We start from the raw sequence: 13,648 nt of genomic DNA on the forward strand, positions 1-13,648 counted from the left end.
CCTGACAAGCTCTAAGAAACCTGGCCTAGGGACCCTAGGGACCGTCGGCTCACAAACACGCCAACAGAGACCAAACCAACCAGCACACCAACACTCATAAAACAAGAACTACAACCAAACAGACAAACCCAAACCAAAATAAATAGAGCCCAGGGGAAAAAACAAGTCTCCCTGGGGCACCTTCCTCCCTGGGAATCAAAGTGACGGGGACCTCAAGCCCAGCCCCTGCGTCTCCGTCCCCTGGCTCCTACCTGCAAGGATTGTCATTGCTCGTGTGGCCCTTCAGGAACAGCTTTCCCCGGGTGCTGAGTGGGGAAGATGGCATCTCCTTGCCCACTGTGGCGCTGATCTGCTTCAGCAGCGCCGGCAGCAGCTCCGGGAGCAGGCGCTGCACAGCCTCCGGGCTCTGCAGCGCTGACACCACCACAGAGATGGCCCGGGTCATCTGCAGAGAAATGCAACCAAAAGCCGCCTGTGAAAACAAGGCCTTTTCCCACCTGTGCCCTGCCCACCTCAGGGACCTTCACTGCCTGCAGTTTACGCCCCTGCAGCCTGGCAGCAGCAAATGCTCTCGGCTGCCAGCGCTGCCCAGGGCCCAGCACGGCACCAGCCCGGGGGGCTCAGGGAGGTTCGCAGCATGCACGGAGCTCCCTCAGGCTGAAGGGTGATTTGGGAAGTCAGGTACGAAGCCGGTGCACGTACCTTGAGAGGCTCCAGCGCAGCCTCCTCCTCATCTGCCTCAGGCTTGGCAGAGCTGGTCCTGGGCTGGTCGCTTCCTGAGTTCTTCAGTTTTTCCATCAAGACCTGCAGGAAGTGGTCCACAAAGAATTTCCCCCCCAGGACCCTCCACAGCTCCTCGGTGTCACTGCAAGGGAGCAGAAGTTCCCCCGTGAGCCCGCGGGCTCTGGTACCTATGACGCCCTCGGCAGGGGCCAAACGCTCTCCTGGCCTCCAAGACGGCTCTTGCCGCGCTCAGGCTTTCTGCCCCCGGAGCAGCAGGACTGGCTTCTCCGCTGGCTCCTCCTCGCCCCGTCAGCGGTGGCTCCTGCCTGCCCGTGGGGCCGGGGCAGTGCACGTACCTGTCCATGGGCAGCTGCTTCTGCAGCAGGCTGTCGATGACGGCCCCGGGGTGGTAGAGGGCGAGCACGGACACCGCCTCCAAGAGGAAATGTCGGAGGCTGTCCTGCTGCATGGTCGGCATCCGGATGTAAATGATGCTCAGGATTTCTGGCACCTGAACGCAGACCAAAAGAGCCGTCGTCTCCATCCTCTCTTTCTCCTCCCACACGGCCCAGGCACCGCCACTCGGCCCATGAGCAATTCCTGCTCCCCGACCATTTCTCAGGACCCAGCCCTAAAGCCAGAAGGCTCTGCGCAGCTGTGGGGGGACGCTGGACCACCATGGGGACACATCTCTGCTGCCCACCGAGGGCGACACCGAGGAGCCACCCCGGGCTCCTCGGGCTGGGAGGGCTGAGCATCGTGCCTGAGAACCAGGGAGCAACTGGGCACTTTGGGTGCCTCAGCTCTAACTGCCTCCGTCGTGGGAGCCACCGGGGTTTGGCCCAGCAGGGTCAGTGTCAGCGGACGAAGAACAACCCCGGGATGAGGCGGCCGGCACTCGGATTCGACAGAGCCCTCAGCGCTGCGCACCAGGGTCGGCGCTTTGGCCCCCGGCACCTGCACGAGGTGCCCGGCAACAGCAGAGGCGGGAAGGCCCGAGCCCCCGGGAAAAGGCGTCTCTCACCTCCGTGAATAGCTGTCCCCCGCACGTCTCCAGGAAGGTGAGCAGCCACTCGCCCGCTGCCTGAGCACACGCGGACCTGGCCAACAGCATCCCGTCCAGGGCGGCAGAGAGGAAGTCCGTGGCCTGCGCTGGCGGGATGTGTTTGCAGACGATCTGGGGAGACATCAGAAACGGGAGAGACCACGTCACAGGTCTGCTCCGGCCCTTCACAAAGGAGAGGAAACTCGAGCGCGCGGTCAGCGGGGCAGTTCGCTAGGCCTGCAGGGAGGCAGGGCTTTACAGGGCAGCTGTGCAGGCAGGGCCTGCCGTGCTCTGTGCCGCTCGACAGCCGCTTGCTGCTCCCTAACCCCGGGCGCCCGTTGTGGCGGCTCTCCCAAAACGCAGCGGGGCCCCAGCAGCGAAGCAGGGAGCCGCACGGGAGCCCGGGCACCGGCTCCCCCCGCGCTGTGGGGCCAGGTACCTTTCTGAGTCTGGAGGAAGCCTGGAGCAGAGCCTCGGCGTCTGGGGCGCTCAGGCGCTGGCACAAAGGCTGCACCTCGTCCTCCTCGGCCCCCGTCTCCAGCGTCTTGCCTGCAGGGAGCACCAGGAGAAAAGGGCGGCGATGGCGACGGAGACCCACCTCTGGCCCAGGGGCCGTGAGGAATGAAGAACGGAGCCCGGCCCCGCGCAGTCGTGGGGCGCGGGGGGCTGGCTGAGGCCGGGAGGGGGCTGCCCTCACCTTGTATGCGGAGGAGGTGGCCGAGGCAGGCCCCTGCCCGCTGGCGGGACGTGGCCAGCGAGTCGCAGGTGAAAGGCGCCAGCAGTCCCACCATGGAGCCAAAGAGCCCGAAAGAGGTTTCTCCCTGGGGAAACACAAGGACGACGAGAGGGTCACAGGCAGCCCTGGCGGCCGACCTCCCTCTCCCGGCTGTGCTGGCGCCCGAGCCGTGGCAGGGCATCGGGGCAGGCAGCGGTGCAGCCCCACAGCCCAGGAGACCCAAAACCCAGTGCCCGGCGTGGGGCAGAGTTCCCAGCCGGGCCCGCAGCCAGCAGGGAGGGGGGACATGGCACACGGGGGGTCCCTTCTCACCGTGAGCTCAAATCGCTCCTCGTAAGCACCCAGCAGCTGGGCGCAGGCCTGCAGGGCCCTCTCCCGCTCCCACTCCTTGGCCGAGGTGAGCCAGTACTCCAGCACCTGCGGAAGAGCACACCTGGCTCACAACAGTCCCCCTGGCCATCCCGGCCTGCCCACCGCCACCCCAAATGCCTCCCTCCTGCCCAGAGTCCCGCCGAGGAGCTGGCGCTTCAGCAGCTGGCAGCGCAGCCTCTTGCGTCCCCATCAGCCACTCATGGAGGACATCTGGCGCAGACGTGCCCCACGGCCACCTCGCGCTGACCCTGCCGCCTCCACAGCCCAGCTCTCCCCACGCACCCGGCACTGGTGATGCCTTCCCCGTCCCCCCACGGACACTCACATGCAGCATCTCCGCGAGCCAGTCCGAGCTGAGGTCTTCCTCCAGCAGGGCCGTCACCAGCTCGCCAAGAGCCCCCATGGTCCGCGCGTGCAGACTCTGAGAGCAGAGAAGGACGGGCGTTGGGCCGCACTCGGAGACGCCCAGCTCGGCCGGAGGGGGCAGAGCGCAGCGCGTGCTGCTGGGGGATCCCCGGAGAGGCCGGCAGAGAAGGGCCGGCAGGTACCTGCACGTGCAGAGCGTCTGCCGCTGTCGCCCCCTCCTCTTCCGCCGGCTCCAGGGCAGGCAGGGGCATCACGCTCTGCACACACTGATCCAGGAGGTCGCGGTTTTCCTCCCGGCTCAGCGATGGCTTCAGTTTGCTGGCAGAGAAAGAGGGAAACACACAAGAGTCTCACTACCAGTGCCCAGAGCAGCGGCTCAGATGACACCCCCCCGCAGCCCCGGCGCAAAGACCCTACCTCAAGTGCCCCACGGCCACAAACGCTTCCTGGCGCACGGGGGACGCCAGGCGATCCCGGGGCTCCCCCTGCACGAAGCCCTGCAGGTCACAGAGACACGCGCACAGTGGGCAGCGGGCAGCCGCCGAGAGCCCTCCCGCCGGGACCAGGCTCAGGGCGCTCCAGAGGTCGCGTGCGGCCAAGGCAGAGCATCGCGCCTCGGGGCGACCGGCCTCGGGGCTCGGCCCCAACCTCCCCGGCGGCACCGTCCCGGCCCCGGCACTCACCAGCAGGGTGTCCAGCAGCTCCCGTTTGTGGCAGAGCTCCACGCCGCGGGAGCCCCCCGCCACCTGCACGGCCCGGCTGACCTCGGTGACGCTCCGGATCAGCGCCAGCTTGAGCTGCATGTCCTGCATCCCGGCACAGAGAAACACGGCGGCACCGGTGAGGAACTCCTCACAGCGCCGAGGGCTCAACGAGGAACACGGCGGGCAGTCCAGCCCCAGAGCACAGCGCACAAGGGCGACTGCGTCTGCCCAGAGCCTCGGCCCGGCACACGGGTCGCAGGAAGGAAACCTCCTCTCCCCTCCCGGGAAGAAGCTCCCCCCGCGAAGGCATGAGCTTTCCCGGCTACCTACCGCAAGGAGACCCCCGGCCCCCGGCCTGGGGAGCGGGAGGGCGAGTCCGGCACGCCTGCGATGGGAAAGGGGTGCGGGAAGGGCAGCGAGCAAGGCCCCGGGGGGCAGGACTTACCTTGGTGGAGAAGGAGAAGCCCAGCACCTGGAAGGGGAAAGGCGGTGGAGTGAGAGGCAGTGAACCAAGGCGCACAGACGCAGGACACGCAGCAACGGCCCCGGAGCGCGCAGACCCCGCAGGGCAGCAGGGACGAACCAGGGCTGCCGCGTCCCCCTCCGCCAGCGCAGGCGGGCCACAACCGCCCCTGGGGCGCTGCGGGGAGTCGGCGCTCGCAGGAGCTTCAGGGAAGACCCAGGTCTGTGTGGCCGGCCCTGCGCCCGTGCACCCACCTGGCAGCTGGCGCGGTAGTGCTGCAGGATGCGCCCCACGACGTCGCTCTCCACGCGGGCCAGGAGCTGCTCCGGGGGGGCGCAGAGCGCGATCTGGCCGTAGGCCAGCACGAGGGCCATGTGCCTCCCCGCTCTCTTCCCCTGGTGGTATTCCTGCGCCGTGGGAGAAGCCACGAGACGTCAGCCCGGCGCCTCCGTCGGGCCCCAGCTCCCGCTGCCTCCCGGCGAAGGAGCTGCCCCACTTTCCACGCAGCAGCCACCCCTGGGCTGCTACTGGTTTACAAGTGAAAATAAAGCAGAGGAAAAACGAGCCAAGACACCCGGCATCCTTTACCTTCAGGCGTTTGAAAGCCCCAGACACTGGTCTTTCCTCCATGGACGCCCCAAACTCCTGCACCACCTCCAAGGCAAGGTGGAAGTGGCTCTCGGCAGAGCCGCCCAAAACAGAAATCATTGCCTGCAACACAAGAGAAAGGGTGAGGCGGCCTCTGGCCGACACTCAGCCACGGCAAGCTCCGAGCGACACTCGCGATATCGTCCGACGGAAACAGCAGCGACAAGGAAATGAGAAGAGCCTGCAGCGCTCTGCTCGGAGAGATCACCGCTCCCCTGGAAATACCGAGGGGCTCCGGGGAAAGCAAGGGGAGAAGAGGAAATTCACCTCTCTCTCAGACGCCTCCAAGTAATTTGTCCTTGAGAGATACTTCTTCATTTCCCCGCGGACATAGGGGACATGCTGACACGCTGCCAGGGACACCCCGACAGCTTTATACAGGAAGGCCTGAAAGACAAGCGGCCACCCCAGACGTGGTCACGCACAGCCTGGCGGCACAGAGCCGGCTGCGACGCACCAGCCCGCACCAGGCACGGCTGAGCTGGCCGCGGCGCCCGGCCGTCCAGCTCGGCTCCCGCAGAAACGAGGCCTCGGCAGGGACCCACCTGCTTCCGGGACAGCCGGGGGTAGCTGCCCGTCTGCTGGCTGAGCTCAAAGCTCAGGCCCATGGTCCAGGCCTGGCTCTCGATCGTCTCCAGCGACGTCCTCAGGAACTAGGGGAAACACAAGTTGAGGCAAAGCCCCCGCAGAGCAGGTCACAATGTGCAACGACGGGACATGGCACAACACGACATGACCCTCTGTGATCCACAGCTGTTTGCAAAACAAAATCCTCAGGGCCTTTGCAGGGGGTCTTTCCCGTGTTTCCTGTTTTCTGAACAAAACTGGCATTTCCCTGCTCAGGGCTCCCCTGCTCCTGGTTACCTTTCCACCCACACCTTCCCCCCCTTTCCCACCGGTAGTTGCTGCCCTCGCAGCAGTGCTGTACCTTAAGCAGGAGCTGCTCCCACTCGGCAGAGTCCAGGCAGCTCTCGCTTTGCCCTACAAAGCCGGAGCAAGAAAACCCTCCGTGTTACTTAGCGCCACAGAAGAGCCCGGGGGCTCCTTGGCACTCAAACACCCTCTGGCTCCCACACCAGAAGGGGCCCAAGCCGCGAGGCTCAAGCCCTGATGCCAAACTCTTGGCCAGGCCCAGGACACCTGACGGACCCTGGGGACGGGGGACAGGGGCACGGACTCAGCTCAGCCACACACCCGCCGCTCCCAGTCCCCATCGCTCGACTGCAGCTCCCAGAGCAAACCAGGCCCTCACACGAGGGCTCGGACCATGCACACACATTTGCACCAGGACACGTTTCACCCACCCCCAGGAGCACCGAGTCCAGCCCTCCCAAACACCCACCCAGCGAGGACGCCGGGGTGCTGCAACACCTGCTCCTGGCAGTGACGGGCAAGAAAGGCCCCGTCCCCCAGATAAACTGCTCCTGGGCATCAGCGCTGCTCCCTGGAAGGGCAACGGCTGCAGAGCCGGCGCTGAGAAACCCAGGGCCAATTCCCCTCCCTCACGCCTGGACGCTGCCTTTTCCTGCCTCCCCTTCGGCCTCTCCAGCCGCCTCCTCCCCGACGGCACGTTACCTTCCAGGCACTGCAGCAGGAAGGGGATCTTCACAGCCCACACCATCCCCACGGCACCGTGGATCTCTGCGGACAGGGCCTGCAGCAGCCGCAGGGCAGCGACGCCGCAGCCGCCGCCGGCGTGAGGAGCCGCCGCAACCACCTGGGAGAAGGCAGGCGAGACCTGGGCTCGGGGCGGCCGGAGGAGCCACAGCTTCTCCCCGCAGGGAGGGCGGTTGCCCGGCCCCGGCCGAGCCGGGAGCTTCTCCCCGGTGCCGCCGGCTTCTCCCCCGTGCAACAGCAGGGTCCCGCGGGGCTGGGGAGGCTCCGACTCGCTCTCGCACGCCTCTTCCTCCCCGCAGGCTGCCGGCCCCGGCCTGCGACGCAGCTCTGCCCCGACCTCTCCCGTCACCTCCAGCCCCCGAAAGCGCTTTCCCCAGGGCTGCTACTCACCAGCAGGCGAGCCAGCAGGGCCTGCGGCCTGGGCAGCTTGGCTGTGAGGAGACAGAAAGGCCGGTGAGAGCGGCGCAACCCACCATACCCTGCCCTGGCCCTGGCACAGCCCAACACGGCACACGGCGAGAGTTTCGGCTTCCTACCTCGCTCCCGGGAGGCCACGACATCGGGCTCCTCCTCTCCGTCCTCGGCCCCTGCTCTCCCCCGGCTCTCGGCCAGCTCTCGCAGGCACCGGCAGAGCGGCACCAATGTGCCGGTGTACTGGGCTGGCACCACGTACTGCAGGAGCCGCGGCCACAGGAGCTGCAGGGAAGAACGAGGCCACTCAGCACGTCGCGGCTCCCACCTCCGTGCCAGCTCGAGCTCGTTTTAGCTCTGAGATGGAAATGACGCTCTGCATTCCCACTCACCTTGTGCGCCTAAGGGGCTGCTCGGGGAGCACTTTGGGGAGAGTGGGGCAGGGAGGCAGCAGCAGGGCGCAGGACGACTTACTTTGGTCATCCCCCGGACGGAGACATCCAGGGAGCGCAGGATGTCCAAGCACAGGGCTTGAAGATCTGCTGCTTCCTGCGCTTCTGCTTGAGACAGCTTTCCCTGCGCCTGCAAGACACAGTTGGGACAACACCAGCATCAGCCCCTGTCCCTGAGATGGGAGGTGAAGCATGAACTACCCAGCGCTGCTGGGATGCTCCCCTGGGAGCCCCCATCTCCGGAGGCAGGAGAGAGCAGAAAGTCCCACAGGAGGGGCCAGATCCCAGGTGAAGGAAGCACTAAACAGGCTGCGACCAGGGAGACCCGCTGCTCCTTGGGGCGGTCGCCAGCGTCGTTAGTCGGGGTGTCGGGATTACGAGCTCCTCCAGGGCCCAAGTGATGCCGCAGTGGCACCAAGCCGATGCAAGGAGGTTGCCCTGCGGCGGGGCTGTACTCAGCGACAGCGCTGAAACGGCAGCACGCACGGCCCAGCGGAGTCACGGCCCAGGCAGCGCCGCAGTCGGGTTTGTTACATGCTGGTGGGAGGCCAAAGCACTTCCCCGGCCTCCTCCGAGATCCCCCCAGGAACGGCGGTGGGGACGCCGCTCAGCCCTCTGCACCGGGGACTGCAGCCCTGCTGGGGGGGCTCCCCATTTCCAGGACACCCCAGGCACACAGCAAAGCCGAAGCGTCACGCTCTGCCCTCACCAATCTGCCGGAGGCCTGGCTGAACGTGGCGAAGACGTGGGCCACCAGATCCCAGGCCGAGCAGCTCTGGACGCTGCAGCTGAGCAGCTCCTTGGTGAAGCGCAGAACTGCCCTCGCCACCTGCCACGGAGCACATTGCAGTTACCCCCCTCTGCTCAAAAGCCCAGGGGCAGACGCCTTCGCACCCATGCAGCCCCTGTGCCCCGCGGGGAGACCATGGGGGTGCAGGAGGCCCCTCTGCTCCCACAGCCACTGCCACGCAGCAACATTTCCACGGGGAAACGCTCCTCTAGGCTCGGCCCCCAACAGCAGCCCTGCCAGGGGCTGGCCAGGCTCTGCCCCGAGCAAAAGCTTTCTCTGCCGCCCACCGCGGTGCTGCCCCACGCCAACCAGCTCACCTTCCTGCTGGGGTCTCCCAGCGCGCAGCGCACCGCCTGCACGAGCAGGGGCAGGCTCTGGCCTCTCTCTGCTGCTGGAAAAGATGGGGAGAGGCGGGCGCTCAGGCAGAGCCCTCGTTTCAGCAGGGAGCTGGCAAAGCTCCTAGCTCGCTCACACACGAGCAGCACAGAAAACCCAGGACAAGACTGTGACGGCCGAGGAAGCAGCAGAGTCCCCCAGTGACTCCATTTACAGTCACAGCTGGGTGATGGGACCAACTGTTTTAACAACACGGAGTGCTCCAGAAATACAACGGGTACATGTAGCTCATGTCTCTGCCCCATCACCGAGTGTTCAGCACCGTCACCGGTGCGTCGCCATTTACAGCTGCCTCATCTCATCCCTGTCCCTGCAGCCGCGCAGCAGCTCAGCTGGGGAACACGCACTTTGCAGCTCGTTTCGGGTGTTTGTGCATCACTTGCAGTCGTGCCTGCCCCCAGCCCGGCAGCCCAAACCCCTGGCCGGCCTCGCTGCGCCCCGCGGCACTGACCTGTGGGGCGCACCAGGGCTCTGAGCAGATCCAAGGACACCACGTGAGCGGCCTCGCTCCCACTCCCCAGCTGCGAGCGCAGAAAGGCCACCGTGTCCTCAGGGCAAACTCGGGCTGCGAGGGAAAAGTCGTGCTCTGCGTTAGCCAGAGGTTCGGGAGAGAGCAGCAAGGGCACAGCGGTGTCACGCGGAGTCTCCTCCCCTCACCCAGCAGCAGGACGCAGGAGGACAGCTCCGACCGGTGCTCCCCGCTGTGCTGCTTGCTCCCATCACTGAGCTGTGGGAACAAGGTGCGCTTTAGAGAGAAGAGCATCAGGTCCGAGGGGACTGAAAAGAAACTGCTCCCTCCACTCTCGTCTCCCCGGGGCCTTTGGCCACAACAGCCTCTAGACTCCAGCGTGGGAGGTGACCCCCAAATATCTGCACAGACCTGGCCTTAAGGTAGGTCCTGCTGCAAGGACGCTCTGCCCGGCCGTCCAGCAGGACCTTCCTGTCCCCGTGGGTCAGGTCTGCTGCACCCAGCGCAAGCGGTACGGGGTCAGGCTGCCCTTACCTGGTGGTGCACAGCAGTGGCAATGGTCTGGACCTCGTCCTGGGGGATGGGGATCTGCACTTCCCCCAAAATCTCCAGGAAATAACTCAGAGCCTGCAAGGGAACGGGGGCGGGAAGAAGAGCGGGACTGTCACCTAAAGCAATGTCTTAAGAAAGGAAACCCGGCGTTTCTGTGATGAACTCCTTCACTCCAGTCCCCAGGAAAAGACCCAGACCCTCCCGCACGGGGTTTCTCGTGTGTCCTTCCCTCCCAGCAGCAGCCTTAGAGGGCCTCTCCTCTGCACAGAGCCCCTCTGATGATGCTTCCCCACACTTCGCACCCCTCACACCTCCCCTCCCCGCCAGACGGGGCTGGACAGTGCCCAGGCGTTAGAGCAGAGCCCCTTGCGTGCACGACACCCCAGGGACAGGGGTCGAGGCCTCCCTTCCCGAGGAGGTCGGCCCCGGGGATGCTCAGCTCCCTCTCGGCCCCACCTGGGCTGCTCTGGCGCTGCCCGAGAAGCCCAGCAGGCCTCAAGCCTCCCCTGCTCTCCCCCTTTCTTCTCAAGGGGTCCCAGCTCCTCCAGACACCCCACAGACCCCCAACATCTCGCAGCACACGCACAGACCCCACAGCCTCACCGTGCCCCACATAACGCCTCACCTTGGTCACCCGGAAAGTGTCCTGGACCTGCTGATACTGGCCCAGGAGCCAGGGGAGCTGCTCCCACACGCGCTCGCGGTGCTCTTCCTCGCGCACAAGGAGGCCCATCATGGCAGCCATCGCCCCCAGGACGGCCTGCTTGGCCTGCAGGGAGGGCAGCGAGACGCTCTTCAGCGGGGCCCAACGTCCTTCCACCCCGACACGGTCTGCCCTCCCCACGGAGAGGCAGTGCCCTGCTCCCCTGGAGGAGAAGGCCTTGCTCCAGAGGAGAGGGCACGTCCCCACCCCGGCCCCCCCGGCCCTGCCCAAAGGCCCCCGGAGTCGCGGGGCCGGCACGGCAGCCCCTCTCACCTCCTCCTCCTCGCAGCCCAGCCAGCTCCCCACCACGTGGCAAAAGACCGGGGAAACGCTGCTGCAGAACTGGGCCTGCCCCACGCGCGGGAAGCTGCATTGCTCCCAGGCGCCCAGGTAGGTGTTCACGGCCTTCGACCACTGCTCCAGGACTGCGGCAAGAGAAGGGCAGAAGGATCAGGGCAGAGCCTGCGGCGGGGACGGGACCTTGCTCTGCCGCCCCAGCCTGCCCTCAGCCGCAGCCCCCGCTCGCCGCGGCTCCATCCGAGACCGGGTCTGGCCCCAGGCACAAGCCGCACGGTGCTCGGAGATGCCCTGATGGAAACGCTGCGCTGTTGCTCTCCTCCTCCCCATCACACCTCCTCCTCCTCCTCCTCCCAGCCGTGTTCCCCTCCTGCGCTTCTCGCTGCGTCCCTGCCCCAGCCGTCCCAAACACTCGCCCTCTCTCCCGAAACCCCCCAAAACCAGCCCGCCCTGCACGCAGCAGGCGGGAGGGAGCCGGGGCAGAGCTCAGAGCCCGGCAGGTCGCACCGGGAGCAAAGCGCAGCAGCAGAGGCGCCGAGGCTGCCCCGGCCCTGCCCCTGCCCGCGGGGCCGACACTCACCGCTGCAGACGGCGCGCAGGGTCCGGCTGCTCCCCACCTGGCTCAGCATCGTGCGCAGGGCGAAGAGCGTCATGCCCACGAAGGGGACGCACCGCAGGGCTGCGGAGAGGGCAGGGCAGAGGCACAGAGAGGCACGCCGTCACGGGGAGCCGGGGCAGCGCGCGGGGGAGCCCCGGGGCAGCACGGCGGGGGGAGCCCCCAGGCTGCCGGGCCCCTGGGGACATGCCGGGGGGGCCAGGGGGGCACCAGAGCTGCCCCAGGGGCTGGGGCAGGCCCCGGCATGGGGACGGCTTGGTGGGACTCGATGGGGTGCTGGTGCCTGCCCCAAGTGGGGTGCGGGGCAGCCCTTCAGGGGGCCTGGGAGGGCGGCAGGGGCAAAGCCAGCCCCGGCAGCCAGCGAGGGGAACCGAAACCTTGCAGCCTCCGGTTCAGCATGGAACATTTTGGGGAGATGGGGGAAGATCCCTTCTCCCAGGTACCGCAGACCACAGCCCCGAGCCGGAGGCCGAGGGGCCCTACCGTAGCTGCTGGCCAGCTTGCCCAAGGTGACGAACACGAGGTCCTCGGAGATCTCTCCCAGGGCCCTCAGGCGGCACTGCAGCTCGTACATGACGCTGTCGAAGTGGGAGCGGGCCAGAGCCACCAGGACGTCGCTGGCGGCCATCTGCACCTCCTCCGTCACACCCTGGCAAGAGCCATGAACCTCCCTCAGCAGGAGAAAGGCTGAAGGCGCCGGCAGCGACCTCCTGCCTCCAGCTCTCGGTTCCTGCCTTGGCCACCTCCCCGCACAGCTCCAGGTATCGCCCCCCAAATCCACTGCAGTGATGAGTCCCCAAGGCCTTTGCCTCCAGGAAACACTTGCTGGTGCAGAAATCGTGGCCCTGCACGTCCCAGCTCCGCCACCAGCCCTGGGCGCAGGCGCCGCTGGCACAGGCAGCTGCTCCTGCTCTGCACTCCCTCTGCAGCGGGGCTGGATACGGCCTTTTCTATCGCAGAGCCGCATCCGTGGGGAAGGAGCTGTCACAGGGGGTCTGGGAGCCTCTGACAGGGCTTAGTGCTAGACACGGGTCCTCAGAGCCCTCCTACATTTTACCAAACCCGGCTCTAGCCAGGCGCCTCTGGCTGCCTTCAGAGAGGAGCAGCTCACCTGCGCCGCTCTCATGTCCCTCGAGGCTGCTGCGATCACTCTGGCCAGGACAGCACTCTGCAAGTGGCCGTCATCGCCCTGCAGGACTCTCTCCAGCTCTCTGTAGGTGTCCGCTCTGTCACCCTGGGGACACAGCCCAGAAGGGAAGAGCTTGGCCTTGCTTTTCCTTATTGCCAGGGAGCCCCAGAGCTGGGGACACCGGCCCCACCAGCAGCAGCGTTTGCAGCACGCGCAGGTCGCAGGAGGGCGGCGGCGCCCTCGGGAAACCAGGGCCCTGCCGGGCACCTGCAAACGCACGCCCAGCACAGCGCGACGCCCCCGCCTCACCTCCTCATCTTGCAGGCGGTTTGACAGAGAAGCCACTCGCTCAGCAAAGGTGGGGACGGCTGCAGGGACGGACTCTGCCGCCCTGCCTCCATCCTCCCGAACGGGAGGCCGGGACCAGCAACCTCCACAAGTGAAGAGACCTGCAAGGAGAGACCCAGAGGATCATCACCAGCTCTGCTGGCCTCAGCTGCCTGCGCTGTTTCGGGGCAAACGTCTCCTCAGCCTGCAGAGAAATCCTTTCCCTCAGCACTAACACTGCAGCCAGGGCTGTATCAGCAGGCGGGCAGCCAGCAGGGCAAAGGCAGGGACTCCTCCCCTCTGTGCAGCACTAGTGAGACCACCCCTGGATGCTGGTCCAGTCCAGGCTCCTCAGTAAAAGACAGATAAGCTACAATGCTGTGATATAGTGGAGTGAGTCCAGAAGAGAGTCATCAGGACGGCTGGGGACTGGAGCACATGAGAAGCGAGGGAAGGCTCAGAGAGCTGGCTTGGGTCAGCCTGGAGAAGGGGAAGGGAGAACAGTGTATTGCTGCCTGCAGCTACCTAATGGGGGACACAGAGAAGACGGAGCAAAACTCTTCTCAGAAATGTACCTTGATGGGATGAGAGGCAACAGGAACAAGTTGGAACATGAGAAATCCTGATTAACTATTAGAAACACTATTTCCCATGAAGGTTTGGGGCTGACCTGCTGGAAAGCAGCTCTGCAGAGAAGGCTTTCATGGCCCCGGTGGACAACAAGCTGACCACGAGCCAGCAACGTGCCCTTGTGGCCAAGAAGGCCCATGGTATCCAGGGCCGCATTAGGAAGAGCATTGCCAGCGGGTCAAGGGAGGGCATCCTCCCCTAC

The 13,648-nt window shown here is 66.0% G+C and overlaps 1 protein-coding gene across 1 annotated transcript; it reads right to left on the reverse strand.

Moving 5' to 3' along the window:
* Positions 1-1,153: 1,153 nt before the first annotated feature.
* On the reverse strand, positions 1,154-12,501 carry LOC135326566 (maestro heat-like repeat-containing protein family member 2B; the record flags this gene model as incomplete). The annotated part of the gene is made up of 25 exons (XM_064504381.1): positions 12,472-12,501; positions 11,844-12,009; positions 11,325-11,423; positions 10,721-10,872; positions 10,370-10,513; positions 9,727-9,819; positions 9,381-9,450; positions 9,175-9,288; positions 8,645-8,715; positions 8,247-8,366; positions 7,560-7,667; positions 7,211-7,370; positions 7,065-7,105; positions 6,633-6,774; positions 5,986-6,038; positions 5,603-5,710; positions 5,325-5,444; positions 4,998-5,120; positions 4,664-4,816; positions 4,277-4,418; positions 3,926-4,170; positions 2,466-2,589; positions 2,208-2,317; positions 1,748-1,900; positions 1,154-1,234 (listed from the first exon to the last, which is right to left on the reverse strand). Coding segments are annotated over exons 1-25 (2,907 nt in total), but the record flags the coding sequence as incomplete, so codon positions are not given.
* Between the last annotated feature and the right edge of the window lie 1,147 nt (positions 12,502-13,648).

The sequence above is a fragment of the Dromaius novaehollandiae genome, unplaced genomic scaffold (assembly GCF_036370855.1).
Source record: "Dromaius novaehollandiae isolate bDroNov1 unplaced genomic scaffold, bDroNov1.hap1 HAP1_SCAFFOLD_36, whole genome shotgun sequence".
NCBI classification, from domain to species: domain Eukaryota; kingdom Metazoa; phylum Chordata; class Aves; order Casuariiformes; family Dromaiidae; genus Dromaius; species Dromaius novaehollandiae.